The sequence below is a fragment of the Streptopelia decaocto genome (assembly GCF_964273445.1).
Source record: "Streptopelia decaocto genome assembly, chromosome: 12".
Lineage (NCBI taxonomy): Eukaryota > Metazoa > Chordata > Aves > Columbiformes > Columbidae > Streptopelia > Streptopelia decaocto.
The window spans coordinates 7,897,274-7,923,026 of NC_138667.1; the positions used below are offsets into that span (position 1 = coordinate 7,897,274).

At 47.3% G+C, this 25,753-nt stretch overlaps 1 protein-coding gene across 1 annotated transcript in view; it reads left to right on the forward strand.

Annotated features, from left to right (window-relative positions):
• Positions 1-6,763, forward strand: part of ADAMTS2 (ADAM metallopeptidase with thrombospondin type 1 motif 2) — a gene marked incomplete at its 5' end in the record, with an annotated part of 181,132 nt that extends 174,369 nt beyond the window's left edge. Inside the window, 1 exon segment of the mRNA XM_082063720.1 lies at positions 1,624-6,763. Coding sequence (XP_081919846.1) covers positions 1,624-2,087 — 464 coding nt within the window. The 3' untranslated portion in view covers positions 2,088-6,763.
• Positions 6,764-25,753: the final 18,990 nt, after the last annotated feature.

The following is a 25,753-nucleotide window of genomic DNA, read 5'->3' on the forward strand; positions in this document are numbered from 1 at the left end:
TGTCACTAAACATTTTACATAATGCAGTTTTAGTTTGATTTAAGCTTGACATTATGTATTTTTGATAGGGAAAAAGGCATTTTTCTAAAGGTGCTTTTAGTGGTTCTTACAAAGCCAAGAAGAGATCTGCCATGTTGGAACCACGTTTAAAGGTTGTATCTGCTGGCTTTTATTTTGCAAGCCATTTGGAGAAGCTTGTGTTAAGGTTATGCAACACAAGGCAAAATGTTCAAACGGGACTTGATCTGGTATGGGAAAAATATATAAGGCTGTATAGACACATGCAGTCCTTTGTATAGAGTTGTGCATGTAGATATGAACATTCCCAGCTCTTAAAGACTGCTTTGAAAATGTCTCCAAACCCAAGGTACTATTTTTGGTTCCTAAGGAAGGAGTTGTTCTTTTTTCCTGGCAGGATCTCAGTTTAGCATTTGAAAAATATGAAAATGAATTGACAGGTTTGAAAATAGGAACCAGAATTTTGCTTTTCTGCTACAAATGAAACAATCGGGGCATAAATACAATGTCAGGAAGGGATTTCCACCTTCCTCGGCCAGCACTAGTGTTCTGAAGCAGCAGCAGTAGTTGTTAGTTTACTTTAGACTGATATGTTTGCCAATTAAACACCTATAATGCCCTGTTTTGTTAAGCGAGGGTGAGTGAAGAGGCGACACCTGCACTTTCTGGGTTCCTGTGGTACCTTGAGCCTGCTCTGGTTCTCTGCTTTGCTGGGAGTTGCTGGCAGGGGAAGTCGGGGTTTGGAGCAGGACAGTGACACCGGGCTCACTGTCTGCCATCGGGTACGCTCCAGAGAAAGGCGAGTAATTGGAGTTACTCATCCTTTACTGTAAGAGTAGGTAGAGATGTAGTAAGAGAGAGGCAGAAGTGATTTCATCTCTGTCTCAGCACTGTGGTCACAGAAAAAATATTTTGTTACTGCTAATGGCAAATGTTGGTCAGCTCCCCCTTCTCCTCAGCCCTCTCCTCTCCACAAGCCCTCTGACTCCTCTGTCTTTCACCATGGGCTATGTGTTGGGATTTTTTCTTCACTGCAGTTCCCAGTAGTTCCCGGCTCCATCACGTCAGCCTGGAGGCACAGGAGCTCTAGAGCTGCATGAAGGACGGAGGACAGGTAGCTTTTTCTCCAAGGAGCCTGTTAACACCTCACTATCTATCAATTCGTATGGTCCTCTGCCTCCTCTGAGCAAAAATCACAAGGGCTTGAGTAACCTCTGAGTAGGTGCCTGTTAATGTTCCTCAGACAGTAGAAGAGTGTGAGCAGCTCCCTTTTGACACCTGAGCCTGCATTTTGCCACCTGCAGGTCAGCAAGATGAGGATTTGCCGTTATGCCTGTATGGTGATGCAGACTGTCATAACAGCTATCGACAGCTTAAAACCTGGCCTATAGTGTGGAAGGGGCTGGTACACAGACTTCAGGTCAGCTTTTGTATCCCTTAAAGTGAATTGAGTTTTAGGTTTAACATTAAGCCTGCTCATTTGCCAGTTTTCCATCCTACTTTAAATACCAAACCCTCTGCCCACTGCCAAAGCTTCAGCTGTGTTTCTTTTTCTGATTCATGTGAAGATGCTCTTTATTTATCTGTTTCCTTTTTCTCTTTCAGAAGATCATTGTCAAGGAGACAAGTCAATGTTTTGTCGCATGGAGGTTCTATCTCGTTACTGCTCGATTCCTGGTTACAATAAGCTGTGTTGCAAGTCCTGTAACATGTACAGCAACATAACAGAGGACAGCAATGTAACCGATTCTAACGTAAATAAGAATAATGTCATTGAGGAGGAGCTCCTGACCACCCTCAGTCCTCCCATGGGAGTGTCCACCACACAGTCTGCCACCAGCCCCCCTCTTGTTTCCGAAACACGGGCGCCTCCTTCCAATGCAACGGAGGAGCACCCAGAAATCAATGCGGTGGATGTTCCCTATAAAATTGATGGGCTGGATAATGAAGTATCACAGCACAACATCATTACACGGAGAAGGATACCTTATGAAAAGACAAGGAATCAAAGAATTCAACAGCTGATTGCCGAGAAAATGAAAAAAGAGACTCTTAGGAAAATAAACTAAAATGGAAATATGGCACAAACATTTTTCTCTTACAGAGATGTTACCGGCTTCATAGTATTGCCCACGTCGTAGAGACTAAAAATGGGAAAAATCAAAGTGGTGCTATGGCAGAGATGCCAAATTCTCAAGCCTACTATAAATGGAAATGAGAGATTGTTTCATAAGTGTTAATCTGAACACTTTGACGGCTAGGTTTACAGGGTACGGTAGAGTATTAGTGCAATATCATTACAGCGTTTCACTGAATCCAAATGATGCGTAACACCTAGACCAGGTTAGCAGGTTTCTTGTTTATAGGCTCTTTTAAGTCTTCTATGCCTGTGTAAAACTGCTTGGGAATAGTAATGGGAGTTACAGGTAGGATGGGGAAAACAGTCCCAAGACATAACAAATCCCGTTAACACTGACAAGCAGGTGGCCAGCAGTCCTGTGATGCTCTGTGCATTGCATAAACCCGGGCACTAGCTCAGCCCCCGGTTCAGGAAGGTGCTTAAGGACACACCAGACTAAGTTTATCTGACTTCGGTAGAGCTGCTCCTTTAGGCACAGTTAGGCATGTGCTTACATAGCTTTCTTAACTGGGACTGCCTAACAAAATATGGAGAAAATTCTGTAGCCATATATTTATGTGTAAATTAAAAACTGGCAAACAGTAGTTTACATCTTTCCATAAACAATTTCAAAGGATTCTCCTAAATTTTTGAATACATGTAAGACATTTAGTAGGGTAGATCTGACCAACTTGGATTGACAACGTCCTATTCTTTCTGTTTACAATTAGCCATATTTTTGATAGTCTTTAAGTCCCTGTAATGCAACAGCCTCAGTGATCTTTGTTGGTTGGTGCTTTTTTTTTTATTGGTCTGATTTCTTTTTCTAACCAGATACTGTTTAACTTAAAGATGACTGGATTCTTGTTGCCTTATCTTTGGTGCTTTGTTAAGAAAACATTTTTTTTTTTCTCCCATAGGATGAGGTTATTTTGGAGGAAATAATTTTGTATTATCTTCCTTTTCTTAGGACAGCTTTATTGGTGCAGAAATGAACAATTGTTTGCTGTTCCCGTACATGTACATCCACACATACACATGTACTCACAGTACCAGGTCTGCTAGAAACGTTTAAGATGTGTAACCTGACAACCCTTTGAGTACTCCCTTTCCCCTCAGGGTCATCATGGTTTTCATCATCATTTTAAATTCCTTGTTGGAGATCAGAAAATGAATTCAGCTTGGCTCTAAAACCGCAGAGAGGGGGAGCATGTACTGCTTCCTGCTGTGGGTTGCATCTGAGCAGCTTTTCTCCTGTCTCCTGGCTTGGACTCTTCTATTTGTTTCCCCTTTGCTGCTAAACCTCCTGCAGAGCCCAGGGCTTCCCTGAAATCCTCCTTTTACCACTGGTTGATCTGATGGCTCCTAGTTCAGATTTTCCAGTCTGAGAGTTAGATCTCATCCTCCAGCCTGAGCTGGTCTTAGTTTCAAGCAGTGCCAGTAATAAGCCTCTATATACAGTCATAATTATTGGAAAAGTGCTGAGTTTCCAGCAACATGTGAGCTCTTCTGTGGCCTGGCTGCTGACAAAGACCTTCAGAGGCATTGCAGGGTGAACCACATGTGGCTTCCTGCCACCCTGCCTTCTGCCCTCCACCACCATGCTGAACAAGGTGCCAAGTGTCCTCCTCAGAACAAGCCAGTCCTTCTCAGGCCAGAAGTCTTTGAAGGACAAGATCTGGTTTAAGAAAAATACTTCATGGAGATACTAGCCAACGCAGAGAAGGAATGTTTTCAGCTGGTGTGATGGCATCAAGCGTTTCATCTTACAGAGGACCAGGGTGATGCGCTTGGGTGTGTGCTTAGGAGCAGCTCAGCTAGTAGAGAGATGGGAATTACACTGAAGACCATGAAGACCAAGAAACACAATGGGCCTGGTAAAAGACCAGGACACAAGGAAACATCTCCTGGGCCAAGCAGACATGGCTGCAGATGTGAAAGCAGCAGCCAGCACAAGCAACAAAATAATCTGTTCTGGTTTGGAAATGTAAAAGTAAAGCTCCACAGTTTGGCAGCCTTGAGCAGTGATTGGCAGGGGCAGTGGCAGGATTCTCCCCCCAGACTTTAACTCCTGAGACATTAATAATTTCCCTGCGGTCGAAGATTGCTTATCTGTAGTAGCCATGCAGAAGCCTTTGCTTGCCCCAGCCCATCTCCATGGCCCGCCTGCCCCTACAGACTCTGATGCATGGACAAGCCTGGCACTGGCCCCAGGAGCCTCGTGCCAAGGGATTTGTGGTTCCCTGTAGACAGGACAAGTTTTAGTAACAGCATAGGATCAAGTCATGTCTGCAAAACAGAGCAGCATAGTAATGAGCACTGAAGGAAAAAACCCACCATGCTATTTATAAGCAAGGAAGATGTGTCTAAATCAACATCATTCCAGCTGCTGTGCCACAGGAGACACAAGCTGCAGCTGGGCTTCCAGCCTGTAGACATAGTGAGTATTTCTTGCCTTCCACATTTCCTTTACAAAGATGTGGTTAGTGTGAAACTCATATTTTCCCCCTCAGGTTATTAGCCTGCTTTTAGTTTGGTGGACAATAAAAAATAAACCACAATCACCATCTTTTTCATAGCCAAACTTATGATAAACTTAGGAAAAGCCCCCATAAACCCCAGAGTAGAAAGGGGTTGGGGCTTGATGTTACACAGGTGGGGAAGTAGAAGGTTGCTGCCTGGATGGTACCAGTCTTGCTCTCTGGGACTTTGTGGACACCAATTCCTCTGACGTCCAGAGGCTGAGATAACCCATGGAATAGCTTCTGTTCTTCCTTAGCATCAGAAACAGGCTTAGTCAATCAGGCAATGGGAAGAAACGCTACAGGAGGAAGTGCCCACAGCTCACACGCTGTCTTACAAAAGCCTCTTCTGTCCAAAGGACTTCTAAGTTGTGCCCCAATAGCAAGTGGGGCAGGAATTTATTTGCTGCAACTTCAAGTGACCTTTCTGCAAAGAGCACAAGGAAAGGCCTGTTCCAGTGAGGAGATCCAACATTTAAAAAGGCCCAAGTGGCCCGGTGCTGAGTGGTTCCAGCCGTGTCTCCCAGTGGCCAGGGCTGCTGTAGGCTGGGCAAGCTCAATTCACGGGGGTTTGCTCGCTCACGCACAGTGTGGACACACAGCTCAACTTGCAAAGCTGTTTCAAAGTTCAGCAACTCGACTGCTTTGCTCTTTCTCCAGAGTGAGTTGGTTCACAATCAAACAAACCAAAAGCATTTTTCCAGATAGGGTGGAAACTTCTGCTGCATCTTGAAGCAGGACCCACCTCCTGGAAGGCTGGTGTGGTGCTACACTAGGGCTGGTGTTCATCAGGGACCTGATGCAATGTCTGGTGGCATCTGCATTTAGGAAGGCCTTGCTCCCTTCTCAGTCTCACCTTTTGGGAGATTTGATTCATTTCTCGCTGATTTTAATTCTACTGAATATTTCTCTAGCTGTTATTTGGGGAACACTGAAATGATATTTGCAAGAGGAGCTTCAGTCTCGATTGCTCAAGACAGTGAGATGCTGATGGCCACAAACTGGTCCATCTCCTATGGAGCAGAGCCACCAGCTGCCCTCTCTTTACAGTCTTGCTGTTATGAAGGGAGAAAAACCAAAGTCTCCTCAGGAAAGATGCCTTCTTGCCAAGCTGGCGTGAATTTTTCAGGTTTGTTTTTCAGCAGTTCCCCATGATGGTGGGGAGACCTGAGACCACGAACCTCCCTTCTACCAGAAAACACAGAGCAGAGCTCTATTGATAGAAAAGCAGCCCCAGGCAATGGGTGGGCTTCTGCTCTCGGCTCATCCTCATTCCATGTCACCTAGTGGAAATTTTGTTCATTTTCTGGTTGGTTGAACTTTGACAACTGTTTCCTCTTTTCTACAATTCTGTAATTGGGCAAGAGCATCATCATAGTGGGTCTCCAGTAAACACTTTATTGTTGCCCAGGTACTGCATTTTGAGACATAACGAGCAGAGAGTGGTATTTCAGTGTAACCTAATCCTCAGAAACTAAAGCAGATTTGTAAGTAAATATAGTCCTGCAGAGACCATCTCAGAGACTTGAGACCTAAAGCAATGTGCTCCCATTAAGCAATGCATTTTGTCATCTAACCATGCAATTACACAGCTTTCTAAATTGTCTTTTTTCTGTTGATCTAAAAGTAAAATCCAAGTGACAGCCCCTCATGAAAAACAAAAAAGAAGATCCCAACCCAATTTTGGCTCCTTTGGCTCCAATCTACTGCCACTTTTTTCACCAATAGTCCTTTAAAAATTTCAGTAATGAATGCATCACTTTTTATATTCATATATCCATTCAATATTTAGAGTCTCACAACATCTCCATAGAATGCTTTCAGATATTTTGGGAATTCTAGAAATGGTGCTTTACCAGTACTCAAAGGGGTTTATGTTTTATTTTATTATGTAATGCATTTAGTGTCTTATTTACTCACCTACAATGCACAGTATTAGCTATGTTCATCTGAATATCTATATGCAACTTCCATTCACTTACATATGCCTTAACAGAAATTGCAATAAATAGCCATTTCTTGTATATTAAAAATGTATATACAAATTAGAATCTTTAATTTTATAATTTATTAAATTCAGATGTCTGTGTTCTTTTGCAAAGTGTTTGACTTTTCCCTGTGCTTTTTTTCGTTGGAGTAACATTGTGTAGAGATGCTGGGGGAGGAAGAACCAGCATCTTCAAACTCAAAAACCAATTCAGTTTCTAAAACGTAATGAATTGGGATACACTTTATGCCAAAGTCTTGACATCCTTGTTACAACATCCATTATTCAAGACCAAATATCATGAAGTCACTGGACCAAAACCTCAGTTAATAACTCTGTGGATATTTAATCTAACTCACTTAAACCTGCTCGAGGCTCTCACCCTTTACATTCATCTGAAATCCATCCTGGTCCATCTCCATAAAAGGCTCAGTTTTATGGGCTTCTAGTCAGGACTGATGAGCAAATTTCACTTTGCATGTCCTATTGATAAAATAATTGCTCCTTTCCGTGAAATTCTTTTGCATACATTTTCCTGCCACATCCTGCATGCTCGGAGCCGTGTCCCCTTTAAGGCATAATTGAATCTCTCCTGTCTAATTGAATTTCGTTGCTTGAGGATTTGAAAGATCCCTGCCTACCTTGATTATATAGTTAGCACCATGCAGTGCATTCAAGTCCAATATGTTCTTTCATCAGGTAACGAGCCACCTCAGCATTTTCAGTATGGAAAAGCCATCTCCTTATTTGAGTGCCCTGATAAAACAGTGGACAAGCCAAAACCTGGCTTTCACTTACTGTGACAATTCATAGAGTATCTGATTTACAGCTGTGATAAGGGTTATATTTAATTGGCTTTTGCTTTCCCAACCCAAAGATTTTGAGATTTTTGTTGTTTTAAAATGGCCATGGGGAAGGGTCTCAGGTCCATAACCCAAACATGAGAAACACCCATGGTGGGGTTAAACACATCCAACACCCCTCCCTTCCCCCCAGGTCTCCTGTCTATGTCTGAAATGCCTAAAGATGGCACCTACAGGAGCCCATCTCATCCTCTCCTGGCCTACAGCAGCTTTTCGGCCTCTTTGCATCTGTTCTTCAGACCTGGGCTGTAACTGGTGCCCATCTGGGAGGCTGACAGACGCGGTCACACGTACACACGCATACATACACGCATGCTCATTGGTCACACGTACACACGCGTACGTACACGAGTGCACGTGGTGTGCAGAAAGGAGCAGAGTCAGGGAATCCCACCGCTGGCTCTGAGCAGCCTCTGAAAAGAAAAAAAAAAAAAAAAAAGAACAAAAAATTAAAAAATAAAAAAAAGCAGTTCAAGGAGCAATTCTAGGCCAGGAAAGCAGTTATTCAGGTTATTCTCAATTCCACCAGGCAGAACACGGCCCCTTCAAAGTGCTGTGCAGATTTGACTGCCCCATCACACCACGCAGGGGGGACACAGTGTGATTTCCAGACACCCACCCAGGGGCTGCTGCCTCCACACCTGGCTTTGCTTTTAGGGGCTTAAAAAGTGCTGCAGAGCCCTTCTGGGGGGCTGAGCGGCTGAAAACCCCACTGGAGCTGCACATGTATGTGTGGGTCTGTGTTCATTGCTCTCCCCCCCATCACCTTTCCACGGCCCCTCCCTCAGCAGCAGCTTTCCACAGCTGAGCAGGGACCAAAGCGAAGGAGCCACATTACCACATCAAGCGCAAGCACGCTTCTGAAAACTCCTTACAGTGAGAAGCAGAGCAGGATGACACATGGGAGAAACCTCGTCATGGTTAATCTGTTGGGTTTTATGCTTCAGCTGCAGCACGTTCCCGCCAGCCTTACACGATTAAATAGCGTTTTGCATCCGCGTTACCCCGAGCAGAGCTTGGTGTCCCGGCCAACGGACGCTGGAGGATCCACTGATGCTTCTTTGACTCTCTGGATGCAGAGTTTCTAGTTGAGTTACCACTAGATGGTGGCACGGCACAAGAAGTACAGTTACGAAACAGCTGCTGGCCTTGGGTACCGGGATGAAAAATCCCTAGATGAGGTGAGAAGGGCTCCCTGCACCCAGTGTTGAGGTACAGACCAGATGGAGTAAAACCTGTTGCGCTCAGTCCCCACCGCAGCGTGGATGTACTTGAAGATGCTGTTGTGCTGCTGTCCGTGCTGTACCAGCAGCTGGGCGCTGGAGAGCAAGCGTGAACAGAGAAATACAGCCATGAGCAGCCCCACCACCCAAACCACAGAAAATAGTTCAATAATTAAGTTATTTTCTGGGAGTGGTATTTCTTAGGGCAGCTAAACACAGCCCAGCTCCAGCTGACAAGAGAAATTTAGAGGACAGTAGCATTGCAGTGTTTGCCACTGATGACTGTCAGTGACTGGTCTTGCAATTTCTTTAAGAAGGCAGATCTCTTTTATTACAGAAATGCAACAGCTATGGGAAGATGAACTTGTCTTGGATGAACTAGCAGCTGGGATTAACAGCCAAATGCTGAGCAGTTTGTAACAAATCAGTTATGCAGCGAAAAGGGGTCCATTTTCTGTTTGCAAGTGACTGGGATGTTCCTGCAGTTGTTTGTGATGAAAGAACCTCTCAGGCTACAAAAGCAGGTTTACTCAGATTGTTGAGAACCTTTGTGAGCTGTGCTGGGGATCTGCAGGACTGACCAGTGCAGCTTGCAACATCAAATTGATCTTGTATTAAAAGAATGGTGATTCCAGGGCCTGAAAAATGAAAGCCGAGCTTCTGTGCAGTTGAGGTTTTCAGAGCAGAGGGAAGCAATCGTGGCTTTCCTGGGAGCTGAGCGGCCACCTACTCTTCTGCACGGCATGTTTGTACTCCGGCATGGTCTGTCTGGGTTTACTTTCAGCCCAAGGAGAGGTGGATGAGTAGCAGGGCACGTTTTGAGCCCTTTCCCCTGCCAGCACTGCCAGAGGCGGTTTGGAAGGGAGCAACAAGAGTGAAATGCAATTCTCCTGCAAGGCCTGACGGGCAAGGAAGCTGCTTGGTGGTTGTAAAACGTAACGGCATTTGCACGGCTCGCTGCTTCCCTCGGTACACGTTTCTCAGTGACTTTGCACCCCGGGCTGCCGGGGGTTTTCATGGGACCCCAGGGAGAAGGTGCTGCCAAGGGATGGCAGCGCGGTGTCCTCGGCGAAGCTGCTGCCATCGACTGCGCTCACATTGCTCAGATTGCCAGTCTCTTCATGGCCCATGTCCAAAAGGGGTGAATCTGCATCAACATTCAGGTGCTTTGGGATGGTCAGGTGTTTTGCTGGATGTGCATTCCTATAATCCAAAATGACATATGGAAAAATGCATGCATACAAAGATACGACATAACTTTATGCAGAACAGTAACATAAGCGTTAAAAAATTTATATTATTTTAAATAAATACCCTGGGCTGGATTCCCAGGGGAGGTCACCAGCAAACAACCACAACGGTTTGCACCTTCCGAGGCTTCCAAGCACTTTAGAAAGAGTCCTGAGCGGCACCGAGCTCTGCCGGCCGCGGGCAGCCAGCGCCGGGGAGAGCCAGGCTGGCAAACCACCACACCAGCATCTAGAAACTCCCAGCACAGGCTGCCTGGAATCATTTTGCGAGCTTAATTGAAATCCCAAGAATTCTGAGTGCTTTTATCACTCTGAGCCTTTTTAAAAACCTCCCCACTGGAATCCACCGCGTTTGCAGCTGGATGGGGAGCTCGGCTCCTGCAAACCAGCCCAGTGCTGTGGCGCCGGGCTGCAGTGACCTGGTCTGCACAGCAACCGGTTCCTTGCTTGCAAAAAACCAGTTACCACGTGAGCTGCAGTCAAGGCAACAGCTGTGGGTGCGACATTTCTAACCCAGCTCCAGCTAGTTAATATGAAAACAGCTCATTAATGTTTCACGGGAATATTTTCACTGTGTAACGTAGCTACTGCTTGGTGTAACGCACAGAGGGTTAATGGGCTGGGGGATATAATTAGAGAACACAAATCATCTGGAATCTGGCACAAACTGGGTCAAACTGTTTTCCTTTTCTGAGCTTTTAATGACAAACATGCAAAAGAGAAGCAACTCACTGCACCAGGGATTGGAGATGCTCAGGGTCACACTGACCTCGTCCCTTGTCCCTGGCAAGAGCTAAAGCTACAGCCAGGCCCAGTGCTGATGCTGCTCCCTTCCCAACACCCTCTGACATGGTTTTTGATACCGGATCACAGCATGGGAGTGGGGCGGCAGCGTTGCCCAGTCATGCATCAGCCACAATATTTTCTAGTTTACCGAAAATCCTCGTTTCTGCAGGCAGGAGTGAAGCAGGACCAATGGATGTCCCTCTGCGATGCCGGTGCCTTTGGCTGCTGCAGCTGCTCCAGGAGGAGAGGGCAGAGGTGAGCAGAGACGTGCCAACAGGGTGAAAACTGCTTAGTAAAAAGTAAAACCAACCAACCACACAGTTACTTTTTTTTTAAAAAAAGAGAATTTACAGTTCTACCACTTACTGGGAAAGCTTGAAACTGGCACCCTAAATGTCCCTTGGAGACCTTGTAATTAGAAAGTGAAGGGAATGGACCTTCAGTTTAATGCCTTTTTGACCCGATTTTGGCAGCAGGCACAGCCTCCCGGTGCAGGAGCTTGAAAACTGGGATTTCTTTCAAACTGGGATTTTGCTACTGCAGCCCAGGGCAGTGATCCCCAGGGCTCAGCTGTGTCACCAAAGGCACAGGCAGGGCAGCGATGTGGCACCACTGAGCTGTCACATCGGTGCCACCAGGTCTGACCCGCATCCAGCCAGTGAGCACAACCCAGCTGCCCGGCTCCCCCGGCACCCACAGAGGTACCAGTTTGCCAAACCAGGCTGGAGAGCTCTTACTTTCACCTTTTCTGTACAGATTCGTTACTTCAGAAAGCATACGGTGATTTTTTTCACCCCAAAAAATATTCCTTGCAATATTCCAAAGCAAAACTTATTTATGAGGCAAGCTTGGCAGCGCAGGTGTCACATCAGGTGGCTTTAGCCAGTGGTGCTGGCTCCATCCCAGAGCCCCCGGTTGGCATTAAGAGTATTTTTCCTGAAGATATCCAAAATGGGAACTGACTTTGGTATCTGTTTAAGGCTCTCAAAGATTAATTGGTTTGTTTCTCTGAACGTCAACAAACTTCAAAAATGCCCAAAGGAGAGCTGAGCACTGGGAGCAGGAGGGAGGAGAGCAGCCATCAGGATGCTGCAAGCACCCCCTGCTCTCTTGGGCAAACCTGGCCAAGTGGCATGAATTTGTTCATGAAATAAGGCAGAGAAGGAGCAAAAGCAGCTCACAATCTAAGGACCTACCTTTCAGCAATGAAATATGATGTTACTATGGCTCCTCTTTTCACATCCCCCAACTCGGAGCACAGGCAGCCCCTCCTGCGGCACCACCGTGGCACCGCACCCGCGTTTCGCAGGGGGCAATGGGGTAGGGCAGCGGAGCAGCAGGGGTTTGCCGTGGGCTGTCCCGTGGGGACGGGCGGCCCTGCCTCCCCCATGCCCGGCTCCGTGCTGCACAGCCTGTGACCGCGGCTCGGGCAGGGCAGGCAGCCAGGGCTATATTTAGCAACAGAACCAAACAGGCAGCGGAATCAGCTGACTGGAGGCAGGGAGCCCGTGCGCCGCTCGGTTTGAGCGCAGACCCTGCACTGAAACAGGGAGGGGGAGAGACGCGCGAGCCGGGGAGCCGACAGCCGCACAGGTAAGGGGAGGGGGGCACAGAGCTGGGGTCCCGATGCCCTGAACGTTGCTGAAAGGAGCCAGGACGCACCGGTGATGCTCCAGGCGGGGCTGGCGGGGAGGTGCAGAACGGTTCGTGTCTCCGGGGGTGCTGGTGCCGGTGGGAAGGTGACCTGGCCACGGAGCAGGGACGTGCCAGCACAGTGTCCAGGGCCAAGGGGATCCTATCCAGGCTGGAACCGAGCCATCTCATCAGAAGAGTTTTACTGTAAATAGGTGATTTTATTCCTTGCCGGGGAAGGGCACGCTAGCAGGACTAGGTTAGTGATGAGCCTGGCCATAAGCTAACACGCCATCCATCCCCGCACCCGTTACCTGCAGCATCCACCTGCCCCCCTGGACACCAGGGTCAGAGCAGGCCTGATCCCACACTGCGAGCTGGGCTGGGAGGGAGGCGGAGCAGCAACCCGCCCTCTGCCTGCTTAAAGACACCAGAAGAAAGGAGCAGATAGAATAAAGGGAAATTAAAAGGCAATAAGGTTTAAAACAGTCATCTCCTGCTCTCAGTGCAGCAAACCCCACCTTGGTTGACTTTACCAGTAGCACCTAAGACAAAACCCAGTAAAAGCCAGCAGGGGTGGCCACCCTGCGTGATGGACGCCCTGGGCTCGGTGTGAGCTGCTCACTTGCACTCTGTGTATGATCTGCTGCTTTGCAGAGAGGTTCAACAAAGCCAGATTTATTTCCAACAATGATAAGCAAGGCATTAAAATAGCTAGCAGAGCACTTTTGTGTTTAGTCACACAACAAAGCTGTATTGTGTCGATAGATTATTCCCACACAAATTCCACTGGGGGTGGGGATATTAAAAAAAACGATCCAGGCTATGTGGCCATTTCTGCCAAAAAGGGAAATAAGCAAAGCACAGGGGATAGTATATAATACAACATTACAGTTAGCAAACTGCAACACGAAATATTTGTAAAAAGGTTTACCTGACTTGTGGGAGCTGTTTGATGAAAATCCATCCTAAAGAGTTAAGAATAACTATTGAATATCAAGGACATTAATTAAATCCCTTAGACTCTATGTAAGCATCCAGAGAAGGAGCTGCCACTTCACGATGACATTTATGAACCACTGGCAGAGACAAAAACGAACATGTTTGTACCTTAGCACCTACAGTTTCTGGAAGAGATCAGCTGTGGTGTCACTGTGTCTATGCGATGCTGCTTGTGGGGCTGGGCCAGCTCCTCTCCTGCTGAGATCAGCTCTTGCCTGTTCAGACATGACGTGGAGTCCCAGCCCTGTAACAGTGAACAGACCAGTGGACTGTTCAATAGGGAGAGCAGTTTGTCCCTTGCTGCTACAACCTGGACGGTGGGACGAGCAAGTGCCCCAGCACCACACGGCTCCAGCTGCCGAGCCCTCGCGCCGCTTCAGAGGGGAGCGCCATTGCTGATCTCTTTAATGAACCTTTTATTTTCTACAGCACTTAATTGGCTTATTTTGCATATATGGGTTCTTTATGAAGCCATGGGTATAAAAGTACCACCAGCAACCTTTTAAAAGGCAGTTTCTGTAAACACCACTGTTTGCCACAAGAAAACATGGGGTGGCTCAGGTAGCACCAACTTTACAGAAACGAGCCCAGAATGTCTTTACTGCAGCTGGTTTTCACGTGCTGGTCATGTCTGGTCTGTTCTTTGCAGCCATGGCACCCCGGATAAGATTGAGCCTTTCAAAGCCTCTCCCAACCATATGCGAAACCCACGAGGAAGCGATGGAGGATTCAACCAGCAACCCGAAGCGCAGTGGGAGCACCGCAGTCAGCCCAGAATTGTACTCCAGCGACGATTATATTCAATCTATCTGCCACCTTGCCAGACCCACCTTCCCGGGCCTTCCTGAAAGCAGTTGTAAGGTTCAGGACAGGAAGACCCTGAAGACCCTTGAAGGCATGTCCTGGCCTCCAGGCCTTGGTGGGACACAGCAGGAAACAGCAAAATGTAAATTGACCAATTTAATTTCAAACATGGTGCCACTGGGGAAAGTTACACCTGCAGAAGCCAACTTCTGGTCCGGAGAGGACCCCCTGGCACAGATTTACACCCATGCAGGAAAGCTTTGCTCCTCCCAGGCTGCTTCATATGGTAAAAGCTCCAGCACTTGTTACTCACAGTGCAACTCTCCTACTCTAAATGGTGAACTCCATCCCTCAACCATGAAAGAAAAAGCCACAGGGAAACCAAATTTTCCACAAGTGTTCAGTTTCCCGAGGCTTCCCTCCCCAAGACCAGCGCAGAAAGAAACAATCTACTCAGAGCTGAGGTGTCTCAGAAGAGATGAGGGAGCAGTTTTAGGGAGCAATCACAGTCAGAAAGAGAACAGCCCCGTGTTCATTAACGGTGAAGAGCCATTGCCATGCTCAGCCAGGGGGAAGCCGGTGGGAAACCCAGCCCTGCGCTGCTCTGTAAGAAGGCAGAGCTGTTTGTTCAATACAGCAGGCACCGATGAAAAAGAAGGGAGAGAAACTTCTCACGGTGACAGAAAGGTAATGGGTGATGTCCTCACTAAGCAGAGATACTCTGAGTGTTCCCAGGTACCTAAAAAAGCCATGATCCATAACTGGATTTCAGAGCACAGATGCATCTGGAAAGAAGCAAAAATAAAAGCTTGTTTGCTCCCTGCCATTGCTGAAGTGTGAGGAAGTAGCTGCTCAGAATGATTTTATTCACAAGATATAACCACCCTGTGCTCTAGAAGCTCTCCTGGAGTCCTTACACAGAAAACATGGCTTGAATGTGCATGCAAGTCAGGCAGACCTTTGTGACCCATCATATCCCTCTTTGGTGGGCAAAGGGACAATTCGGAGTCTCATCCACTAAAGAAACAGTGATTAGTTCTCATTTTGGAAAGGCAACAGTTCATAAAGCATCTCCCCCCACCATTTTCCTACAACTGCCCTGAGCACGAAGAAAAGCTGGAGAGAATACAAACCCCTCCTGTTCTGGAGAAGAAGTGATCTGCGGGAACACCAAAATACTGGGGTTTTCCAGCAAATGCCAGACAGCCAGAAGTTGCCCACACTTGGGTACAGTTATTCTGAAAGGAACATTTTGACTGACATTTGAACAGCACTAAATGTGCTCTCTGTGACATATACATTTAGTAGGAGACCCAGTATAGATCACTGCGCCAACACCAGGATAACACTGGATAGGTCACCTGTTAGTGCAGTAGCATAAAGAAATATTATTTTGAAAACATATAAGAAGTCTTTTATGACAATTTGCTAGAGAGCAATGTGGAGAACATTGCAGCTCCTCAAGGTGGGGTTTTTCTGTTGCTTACCCTGGCATGACGCTGTTACCTTTACTCCTTGGTTTTCCCTTGGCGGGAGGAGGGCTGGGAGCCCTGGGTGGCATTGCTGTGCCACTGCTGCAGTTGTCGGGGAGCTGTAACAGATGCCAGCTGTAAAAAACAACAACTATCACACTGGTCTCTGCATCCTCACACAGAGTTCACTGCTGGGGAGCAGCCAGCTTGGCGGCACAACAAGAGCAGAAGTTTTGGCCAAGTGGCAGCCCGGGTGCACTGGGCTGGTGGGATGCTGGGCTGGCATTCACAGGACCTGGATGTGAAAGAGCCATTTCTGGACTTCCCTTCGTATCTGTGCTTCTGTATTCTCACCTACCTGACCATACTAATGATGCTGACTGTGCTTTGCCTGGTGCTGTGAGACTGAAACATGGAAAAAACCCACAGTGTGCGCACATGGTACAACCACCCAGCGTGTAACATACATAGAACCATGCAGCTGATGTTAGTGCTGTCTAGGATGTCGGAGGGCAGAGCGTTCCTGCCCTGCTGTGAGATCACGGCGTGGCGTGGGGAGCACACGGCCAGGTCACCCCTCGCTCCTGCACGAGCGTCTCACCGGCGCTTTCTCCTGCAGGCAGAGCAACTCACACACCTGCGCTGGGTACCGTGCCCTCCATGGCCAGCCGAGAGGAGCAGGTGAGAACACTGCAAAGCAATACTATCATCATTACTACTACTAGGAATAAATCTTTTGGCATAGAGGAGAGCAGAGGGACCAGGCTGCTCGTTCAACTGCAGTTAAGGTGGGAAATACCATTGGAAAGCTGCAATTATAAAAATTCTCACAAGCGATTTCTAAACTGCCCTCAAGCACATTGAATCAGAAGGTAACTTCTCCTCTGTACCAACCTGAGCGTAAATGCTCTCAAGGATCAAAAGGTATGCATATTTGAGCTTCTCATTATCACATCTCTTATCTCAAATATTTTTTCTCCTGTTAAATCTCATTAGCACTATGGAGCCGAACTGTGTCTCATCTTCAGTTTTGAACTAACCACACAGCAAGAACAAAACTGAAGGTGGCTCCAGCATTTATTAGAGCCGATGGAGAGAGCTGAATCTGGAGGTGCCAGTCTGCTCCACCTCCTCCATGTCTTTTCCTTCCTTCTCAGGTTAACACTGGGATTTCAGTGATGTTTCTCCTCATTGCCCTGCTGACATTTTCTCTCTGTGTGAATATTTGTGACACTAATGCTTAGCAAGTCTCGTGCCAATTGCCTGTATCACTGCTTTTGACAGAGAAAACAAATAAAACCGTTACATGGAGCTGTTGTTTCCATCACTGCAGAACCACAGGTGACTATTTTCAGTGCAGGGCTGGTCCACAGCACATTGGCTTCTGACTTGCCACCCCAACACCTTCTCACCCCACAACAGGCCACCTACAGAGCCACCTCTGGGGCTTTTTCTCCACACATCCAGTGCCTTGCAAAGCTTTTCTGCCTTGCCAGGGTCAGTCGCTCTGTGCCCAGGCAGTTGTTTCCCCCAAGGCCAGCCAAGCTGTGCATCAGCTGGTCCCCCTGGACAACTGGTGTGGTTGAACTATTCATCCTCATGGCAGAGACACAGAGGGGCCTTCACACCTCAGCCCTTTGGCAGCTGATGCCCAACACTGTGATTCCTTCTCAGCTGCCACATAACCTCATGAGCCTCTAAAACCCCGAAACCCATCAGCTTTTCCAGCAGAGCTCCCTGGAGATCCAAAACCTGCGAGCAGGGACCGGAGCACGGATGTGCCGTGTCCGGAGAGCCCAGTCATAGTGCTCGCAGCTCAGCCATTCCCACTGCTCCTGGCTCTGCAAATACTGCAATACCCAGAGCAAAGAGGCGCAGGGGCAGCGTTAGAGCTGCAACTCAAGACACCCTGGGAAAAGCCTCCAACAGGGAGCAGCACCGTGGTCTGTGGGGCTGGAGCGAACAGCAGGGCTGGGCTGGGTGCTGCGGGTCATTTGTGAACACGCCGTGGTTCCAGTTCGCTCAGCAGCAGCTGCTACGTGCCTGTGGAGCAGGAGGTGTGCGGGGTTGAGTGCAGCAAGGCTTGGAGGAATTAAGCTTTAGAGATTGGCCTTTTCTGCAGCATACATTTGCTTTAGTGAAAACTGAGGTTCTCCTCAAACAACCAGGTTTTGTTTGGAGCTGAAGCGGCTGGGATGCAGCAAAGAGGGGGGCAAGCAAAGGTAGAGACACGCTGGTGTCACAGGAGGGACAAGGCAGCAAGGTGAGAGGAGGGGAACGTGCTGGGCTGGTCAGCGTGGGGTCGGAGTGTGGGGCAGCCCCTCGCCCCACTGCTGGCACAGCCCCACTGCTCCCCTGCCACCGAGGGCGCTCCAGGTGACCAAAGCTGCCGAGGGAGCCTGCAGTCCTACCAGAGGGAAATAAATGGGGGTGCATTTGGATGGGGTGACACGGCCTGTAGTTCTACACCACTTTGCTGCCTGTTGCCCCATTTGGTGACTGTACTGCCCCATGGATGTACATCTGCGGCCACTGGGCAATGCTCCCCCTCTGCTCCTCTATAGAAAAGAATTATTGAGGCATCACCAGTTGGAATTAACCTGCAAAAGTCAACGCCTGTTCACAAGTGCTCCCAGACAAGAGAGAAAACCTTATCTAGGAATTTAGGTCATGGAGTGAGATAAAAGTCGTGCTGCTTCCACAGCAAATCAATCTCATGGCAGTCTCTGCATTTGAAGTCACTGGTAGAAAAACCTCATTTATTAAGATCATCAAAACTGCCAAAGGGGTTTAGATTAATTTGAATGGGGAATTGGTATCCAAATCCCACCAGCAGTTTTCAGTCTCAGCAATCTATGGTCTAATGTGCAACTGTGCCTTTTACTGCTGCAAACAGTAAATGCCTTTGGACACAGAAAATCACAACCAGAATTTACAAACCAGAGACGGAGAGTAGAAACAAAACTGTCCCACTCTTTCCTCAAATGCTTGTCTTTTAAATGACAAAGATGCTGATCAGCTTGAACCAAAGACGAGGAAGCAATGGCTCTGCAAGCCCTACTGGGGTCTGCCAACACAGACAGCCAGGAGGACAGATGTTGGTCAGAAACTGAAATACAAGACAGTGCAATGTGATTACAGACAGGGACGAGTCACTAACGGGTTTCTCTCAGCAAGGGATCATAATGACCAGAGACAAGCTGGAGCAGGTTTAAGGGCTGCACACAAGCAGGGAGAAGCAGGACGTGTGTGAGTGAGGTCAGCAAAACCAGTTTCTAAAAAGGATTTTAACAGTGAAGCTGGGATAAAAGCAGCTATTTTTGTTTTAAGAAAACAAATAAAATCCAAATCTTAAAGCTCCAAGACAAAACACAGGGCCTGATTTAAGGGGATCAGGCCCAAGGCCGAGGCAGAACACAGGGTCCCTGTGCATAAAGCAGGGGCGTTGTGGATGGTGCATGGGGCTTTCCCCGTGCCATGGAGTGCCTGCAATTGGGCCTAATTGCTTGTTGTGGTCATATTTTAATTAACTTTGGAGCTTTCCTAAGTGGAAAGCAATGATAAATGGTGCATAATGAAGTTAAACTGCATTTAGTGATTAAGCAGAAACCCCTTAGCTTTGAATGAAAACCTCCTATGTCCCATCAGCAACATGATTAATGGCTAAGTGGTTTGCATTTGCAGCTGTAACCATGGACAGAAGAGAGATCCAAAATGATGGCTGAAAGCTTTTCTGCTTGTGTTTGAAGAGTCAGATCACTGAAGCACAACCCTCTGCCCTGCTCGCTGGAGCCCATGAGTGTTTTTGTGGCTGGCACCACTTGCGTGGGCCACAGTTGACAGCAGTGATGACCCCCAAAGCACCACATCTTGGGCTCATGGCCTTGGCCCATGCTCTGGGATTCTCAATTATAGTTTAGTTTGCCTAGCGTGAGCTCAAGCTGATGCAAAGTACATGTTGTGTAAATACAGATATAATGTTCCTGGCAATTGCAGCCTTCCTAGAACTAATGCTCCTGGAGGCAACACTTCCGAGGATTGTTGTGAGGAGCTGTAGAAAAGCTGGGCATTTTTGGAATACCATCTCGTTGCTACATAATGTTTGACCAAATGCCATTTAAGATCAAAGGGAGCCTGTAAGTGCCATGGGTTTGTAATGGGAATAAGTTTCTGCGGCATTTAAAGTACAGATTTCTAATAGCAGCTGACGAAGGAAATCAAATTATTAATTTATTCATTTATTTTTTTGTCAACCATTTCTTGTCTTTGCTTTTCAATGAAACTAGCTGAAAGCCCATCAGCCTGCTGCGAGAGCAGCAAGAGCTGTGTGTTAACCACGTTTTATTTGCCCGCCCTTCACCCAGCTTGCAGTGGCTTTTCCCGTATGCGATGAGCCAGTCTCTGCTCTGCAGAGCCGCGGTCACACAGGGTGCAAGCAGAACCAGCCAGCAGCAAGGCTGCCACATCTCACTGCTGGTGGAACATGACGTCTACAACTCAGCTGAGTTTAGCTGAATGGTTGGTTTTTTTTTTTCCTTTGGTTACAAGTATATAGTAGAGAAAATGGCGTCTGTTTTATCCCAGAGATGCTGGGCTGCAGGTTTTATGTATTTCCAGTTCACTTGATGGAGCATCAAGTAGAGCTAACGTGACTTGTGGCTCCGCTTCACAAAAAGGGAGATGTCGTATTTCAAGTGTCCAGGCTCCAAAGTAATTAAACAAGAAATACCAACTTACCTCAAGATGCTCTTCATGTTCCCCTCGGCTCGTGCTATAGAAGCACCAAACCGCACAGAAAAAACTCTGACACAGATGCCCTTCGTGGGTGAGCGATGCCAGCTGCCCACCAGGCCCTGTTCAGCCGGGTGCTGTACAAATGCAGAGAGAGCAGTTGTCCCTGACTTGCTGAGCCTACAAGACGCCCAGACCCATCGGTGAGATGAGCTGTGTGCTGCAGGTTCAGGCTGATTTGCACAAAGAGCAGAAGAACCTGTGCATGGTCCTTGCTCACAGCAGAGCCAGCGCTGCTAATGAAAAACATCCCTGGTCTTTAGGGGAAGCAAAAGTAAGGCGTGATCGTGCCCAGTTTTGAATCCAGAAACATCCAGGTCTACTCAGGACCTGAATTTAAGCACAGCTGGATGTCTGAGCGGCTGACACTGCAGCTTGCAGCAATTTGGTAGCGATGGCCAAACAAGTTTCCAGTCCTGCTCAGGAAGAGCAGGTGCAGATGAGCTGGAGAGGCTGCAGCGGGGGCTCTGCTGCTGTTCCCACCCCAGCGCTCCCCAGAACACACTTCAGCAGGGCGCCACGAGGGGAGACACAGCGTGGCCAAGGCACTGCCACGTTCGAGCTGCCCAGGGGATGTGCAGCTTTCTTCCCCTGGGTACAAGGGGAACCCTTGGGGACAGCAGCACAACCTGCCCCTCCGGGCTCGGATGCTGGTTGCTGTGTACACACAGCGCTGCCTCTGCCCCAAACCCGTCTGTTGGAACAGGGGTAGAGGGATGGAAAATGAAAAGGAGACAATTCAGAGAGAAAGCATCAGGCCTTCTGGCTGTGCAGGGTCAGCTCCTGGAATTAATTGCTGCAGGATGTCAACAAGATAAAATCTAGCAGGAGTCAAGAGAGGATTAGACAGTCCTGTGATCAGGAACATTTGTGCAATGCTAACTGGGTCAAAGAAATACAAGAGAAATTAAGCGTTGTGCTTCCCTGAAGGGCTGAGCCAGTACGAGCTGGATTGAAAACAGATTCCTCCCCACCTCCCCTTCCCAACCCTTTTACAGCAACAAGCAAAGAGCAGCATCTCTTGCAAAGTCTCTTCTCTCTCCTTAGAATAATAAAGCATCACCTGCTCTAGGAAGTGCAAAACCTACAGTCATGTCCATGATACAGCATGTGGTAAAACCCTTCCCTCACAATTTTAAAGACAAAATGCAAGTTCTATCTTCTCTGCTGCCTCTACGCTTCAGATCAAATCATTTCTCAAGGATACAACAAGCTGCATAACAAGCTGGCTGCAGATGAGCCGCTTGGGTCTCCACCCTGAAACTTTTTTCTGAGCATAATTAACCAAATTAACTATTTAACTACATGATAGCATCAACCAGAAACACATGCAGGGGTAGAAGCCTAATCCAAAAGCCAGCACTAGTGGCATCATAGGGAGTGCTGGAAGCCTAATGGGAGTGGTGGTTTCTACCATTAGAGAGAGAATAAATTGGGTCTTGCTGCAAATTGGCAAAGAAGCCAAATGTCCAGTGAAACGCAGACGTCGCTCTTTGGGTGGGCTGATACGCACGAGCTGCTCCAGGGAGGCAGTAGCTGGCAGCTGGGGTACCCAATATAATCTTTTCCCAAGTTTCATTTTTCATTAGAAAAATGCAGACAAAACAATCTATAGTCTTTTGCACATTTTTCTGACACCATAAAAATGCCTGTGGCGCAATATGCCCGAAGGCACAGTACAGTGCATGTGACAGCAAGGGCAGTACAACCTGCTCCGAGCTCATCAGTTCGCTTCATTACATTTCACTGTCTCCAAAAAAGGGATTCTGAGAGAAATGTCTCCCTAAGCCTAATGCTGGCAACCAGAATTACCTGCTAATCTCAGTCCAGCAGTGGAAATCTTTGGATTCTCTGCCCAAAGACAAAACCTTCTTCCTACAGTCTGCTGCAAACCATACGAGGTAGAAAGGAAAACACATCAACATTTAAATATCACCCCACTAGGCTGGGCAAAAATTTTTGCCTTTGAAATTTTGGTATTTGAAAATAAGAATGAAAACAACTGCTGCCAAAATTGCCAAGAAAACAAACCCTCCCCAAACCTCCTCACCAAACTCTGGTGCATCCAATACTGTTTGGTCAATTCAAGTCATTTCATTTCAAAATGAAGTTCAAACGGTTTTGCAAAATTGTATTGTGCTTTCCATTTTCCTTACTGCCGGCTCTTCAGAGCAGCAGCACCTGACCCAGTCTGCCACCACTCTGTCAGACTCCAGGCTCGGCAGGGCCACCAGGACCCAGCGATCAGACAGAACGCTAATTGGGCTCTATTAGACTTCTTTCCTTTCTCATTAACAGTATCAAGAGCTACACTTACACAGCAGTTTGTCACATGTATATTTTTTTTTCTAGAGAAGCACTTCTTGCTTGGATCATGATGAAACAGTTGGACTATAAGATTTTCCTGCTCCGGGTACAAGCACATACATCCTCATCCGCACCAGCTCCCAAGCTGGTACTCCCAAGCTGTACTTCAGCAGACAACACAGACTTAGGTGTCTTTATGGACCATGGCCTTTGCAGACATATTTAAGCAGCCACTGCTTTCAAAACCTTGTACAAAGCGTATTCCACACCAGCAATAGAGTATTTATAAAATTAGCATGAAAACAAAGTACTGCACTGCACACATTTCTTTTACTGGGGACAGAGGAGGGAACGAACCCACCTGACAATTGCTCTGCCTGCTCTGGAGAAATCCTCCGGGCAGGATGCGGCCACGGCTCTGTTCCCTTCTCACACCATTTGATCTACCTGAATGCAGAGCAATTGCGCCCTCGCCACGCTCGCTCTGCGCTCCGAGGTGATGCTGCGGGACACCAGGGAGCAGGAACAGCCAGGAGCTGGCTGGGGAGCGCAGGAGCGACCTGCTCCGCAGTCCTGGCACCCGGGACCTTCAGCAGTTAGTTGTGCTTTCTGTAGAATGGAAATAATTCTTACTTAGGGGAAGAAAAAGGATTGGTAAGACCAGCCAAACCTATAAGAAAAAAAATTATATAGAACCAGAATTTTCACAGTCAGCAAAGAATCACAGTGGTAAAGACAAGCACGGGCTGCAGCGCTGGGTGGGTTCATTCTCTTTGTTCACGTCAATAGTTCCTATGGGACACGAGTAATGCAGAGATAATGTAACGACAAGGCTGGCTGTCCTCTGAAGATCATGTAACCAGATGAAACTGCAGCTTTCACACCATCAAATATGAAAGCTTAATTAAACTGTACAGCCATACCAAAGACTCAGGACTGGACGCAGCAATGTAGAGCCGGCTCAGTGGAATGTGAATTCCTGTGTTTGGGGCTGCAGGTCAGACAGTTGCCCGCCCCGCTGCAGTGATGCAATGGGTTGTGACAGATCTCAGGGAAGACAGCCTGTTCTGTGTGCACACATGGTAACTTCACTGTTTGTACTCCTGGAATATTTGTTTTCCCAGTGAAAGCCCAGTGGAGTTAATGGAAAATTTCCTGTTGGCTGTCTTGGGCCAAGAGCCCAACTTCTACCTTTTGTTCATCTTCCTCCCTCACTAGTCCCTGGGTGAAGGATTCCACCTAAGCGAGAAAAATGTGACACAGCATAATCCCGGCCCTTCCTGTAGTCTGTTACCTAAGCTTACATCAGAAACATTTCTAGTTGAACACGTGCAGGTGTTTGCGGGAACAGTCCACACTAATGCAGAGGTACAGCCTCCCAGAGAGCAGCTGAGGCAGCGTAAACACTGAGCTGTTCCACACAGTCTTAAAACACTGCAAAGGAAATGAAACTACAGAAACTCATGAACCGAGAAACTGAAAATAAAAATGCAAAGCGTGTTTGACGTGCGCTTCTATCACTGGGCCATGCACATGGACTTTTTACTGAATATAGTTGCCATTTACTGAAAAGCTTATGACCATGCCAAGACAAAGGGAGTTCAGAGGTGTTAACCAAGACAAACGTTAAATATCTCCACTCTCACATCCCCCCAGAGCCCAGAAAACTGCAATGAAGAGGGAAACGAGAATAGAAAACGTGTTGCCTCATCAACTGACTGATGCACTAGAAGCAACAGCCCTGCCATGGGGATCCACATTGCCAGAGACCATGTTCCACTTCAGCTCGTGCTGCTCACGAGAGCAACTGGGACATCACTCCTCACGCTCTCCCCCTGCTTGACCTGGGAGAGGTGGGAGGATGTGGGTAACAGAAACCCTTGTGCATCTCCAGGCTTTCCCAAGATCTGCCTCTTGGTGAGGTCTTGCTGCCAGGGCCAGCAACACCAGCACATCGCTTAGTTCAGGTCTTGACATCAAACAGGTCTTAGCTCTCTTGGCCAAAAGGCAGACTCAACTGGTATGCTAACTTTTGAAAAGCTAGAAGTGAAATAATCAATAAATCCGGCCTCTCTGAAGTCACCACTGCTGTTAGCCACAGCGGAGAAACCACTGTCAGCTCACCATTGGTACCCAAAGGGAACAATCTGTACCTTGAACTAGAAAATATTAGAAAAAAATAAACTTACTAGAAAAAAAAAAACTACGCATGCTATGAACACTGAACTGAAGTTTAAATCTTTGTGCTCACTAAAATCCAGCTAGAGCATAGTTATGGGGTTTGGTTTGGTTTCTTTACAATAAACATCTAACATTTTAAAAGAAATTAATTCTGTCCACTGACACACCGGGAAGCTTTAACCAGAACATATATTACCATCTTCTAAAAATTAACAAACTGTGAGAACTCTAGCCTTAGATTGAAGTAAGAAAATATTCAAATGCATCAAAGGTCCCCATAGCTTAATTAGCTTTACTGCTTTCCACGCAAACAGAGTGAGCATTGAGAGAGTGAACAATTAGTGCCTCTGGGTTAGGAGGGGAAGATGAAAAGCACGAAAGGAACCAGAACACTCACCTGTACCGAGGCACAGCTTCTTCCCAAAGGTCAGCTCATGTACCTGGCATCTTCTTGTCCTTTTCACTTACCACCTTCGCAGTTTTTTCTCCTTCCCTCTCTCTCTTCAGGCTCAATTCCAGATGTTTTAAGGCTCCTCTGTTCTACCCGTGTCAGTAGAACAGAAATAGCCACACAGTCTGTTTGGGACATTCCCACCCTATGAGGCACAAACTCAACTTCATGCTATCACTGAAGAGCCAGCGGACATGGGGGCGAGGGAACAGTAACTAGCAGGAGTCTTGCCAGAGTCATTTTGTGTTCAATTAGATTAAAATAGCTGTGGCTATTTTAACCTAAGTAAGAAAGACAAATTTTCTCCTACCTGGCTTAGGCCCACAGGACACAAGCTCAACTCAA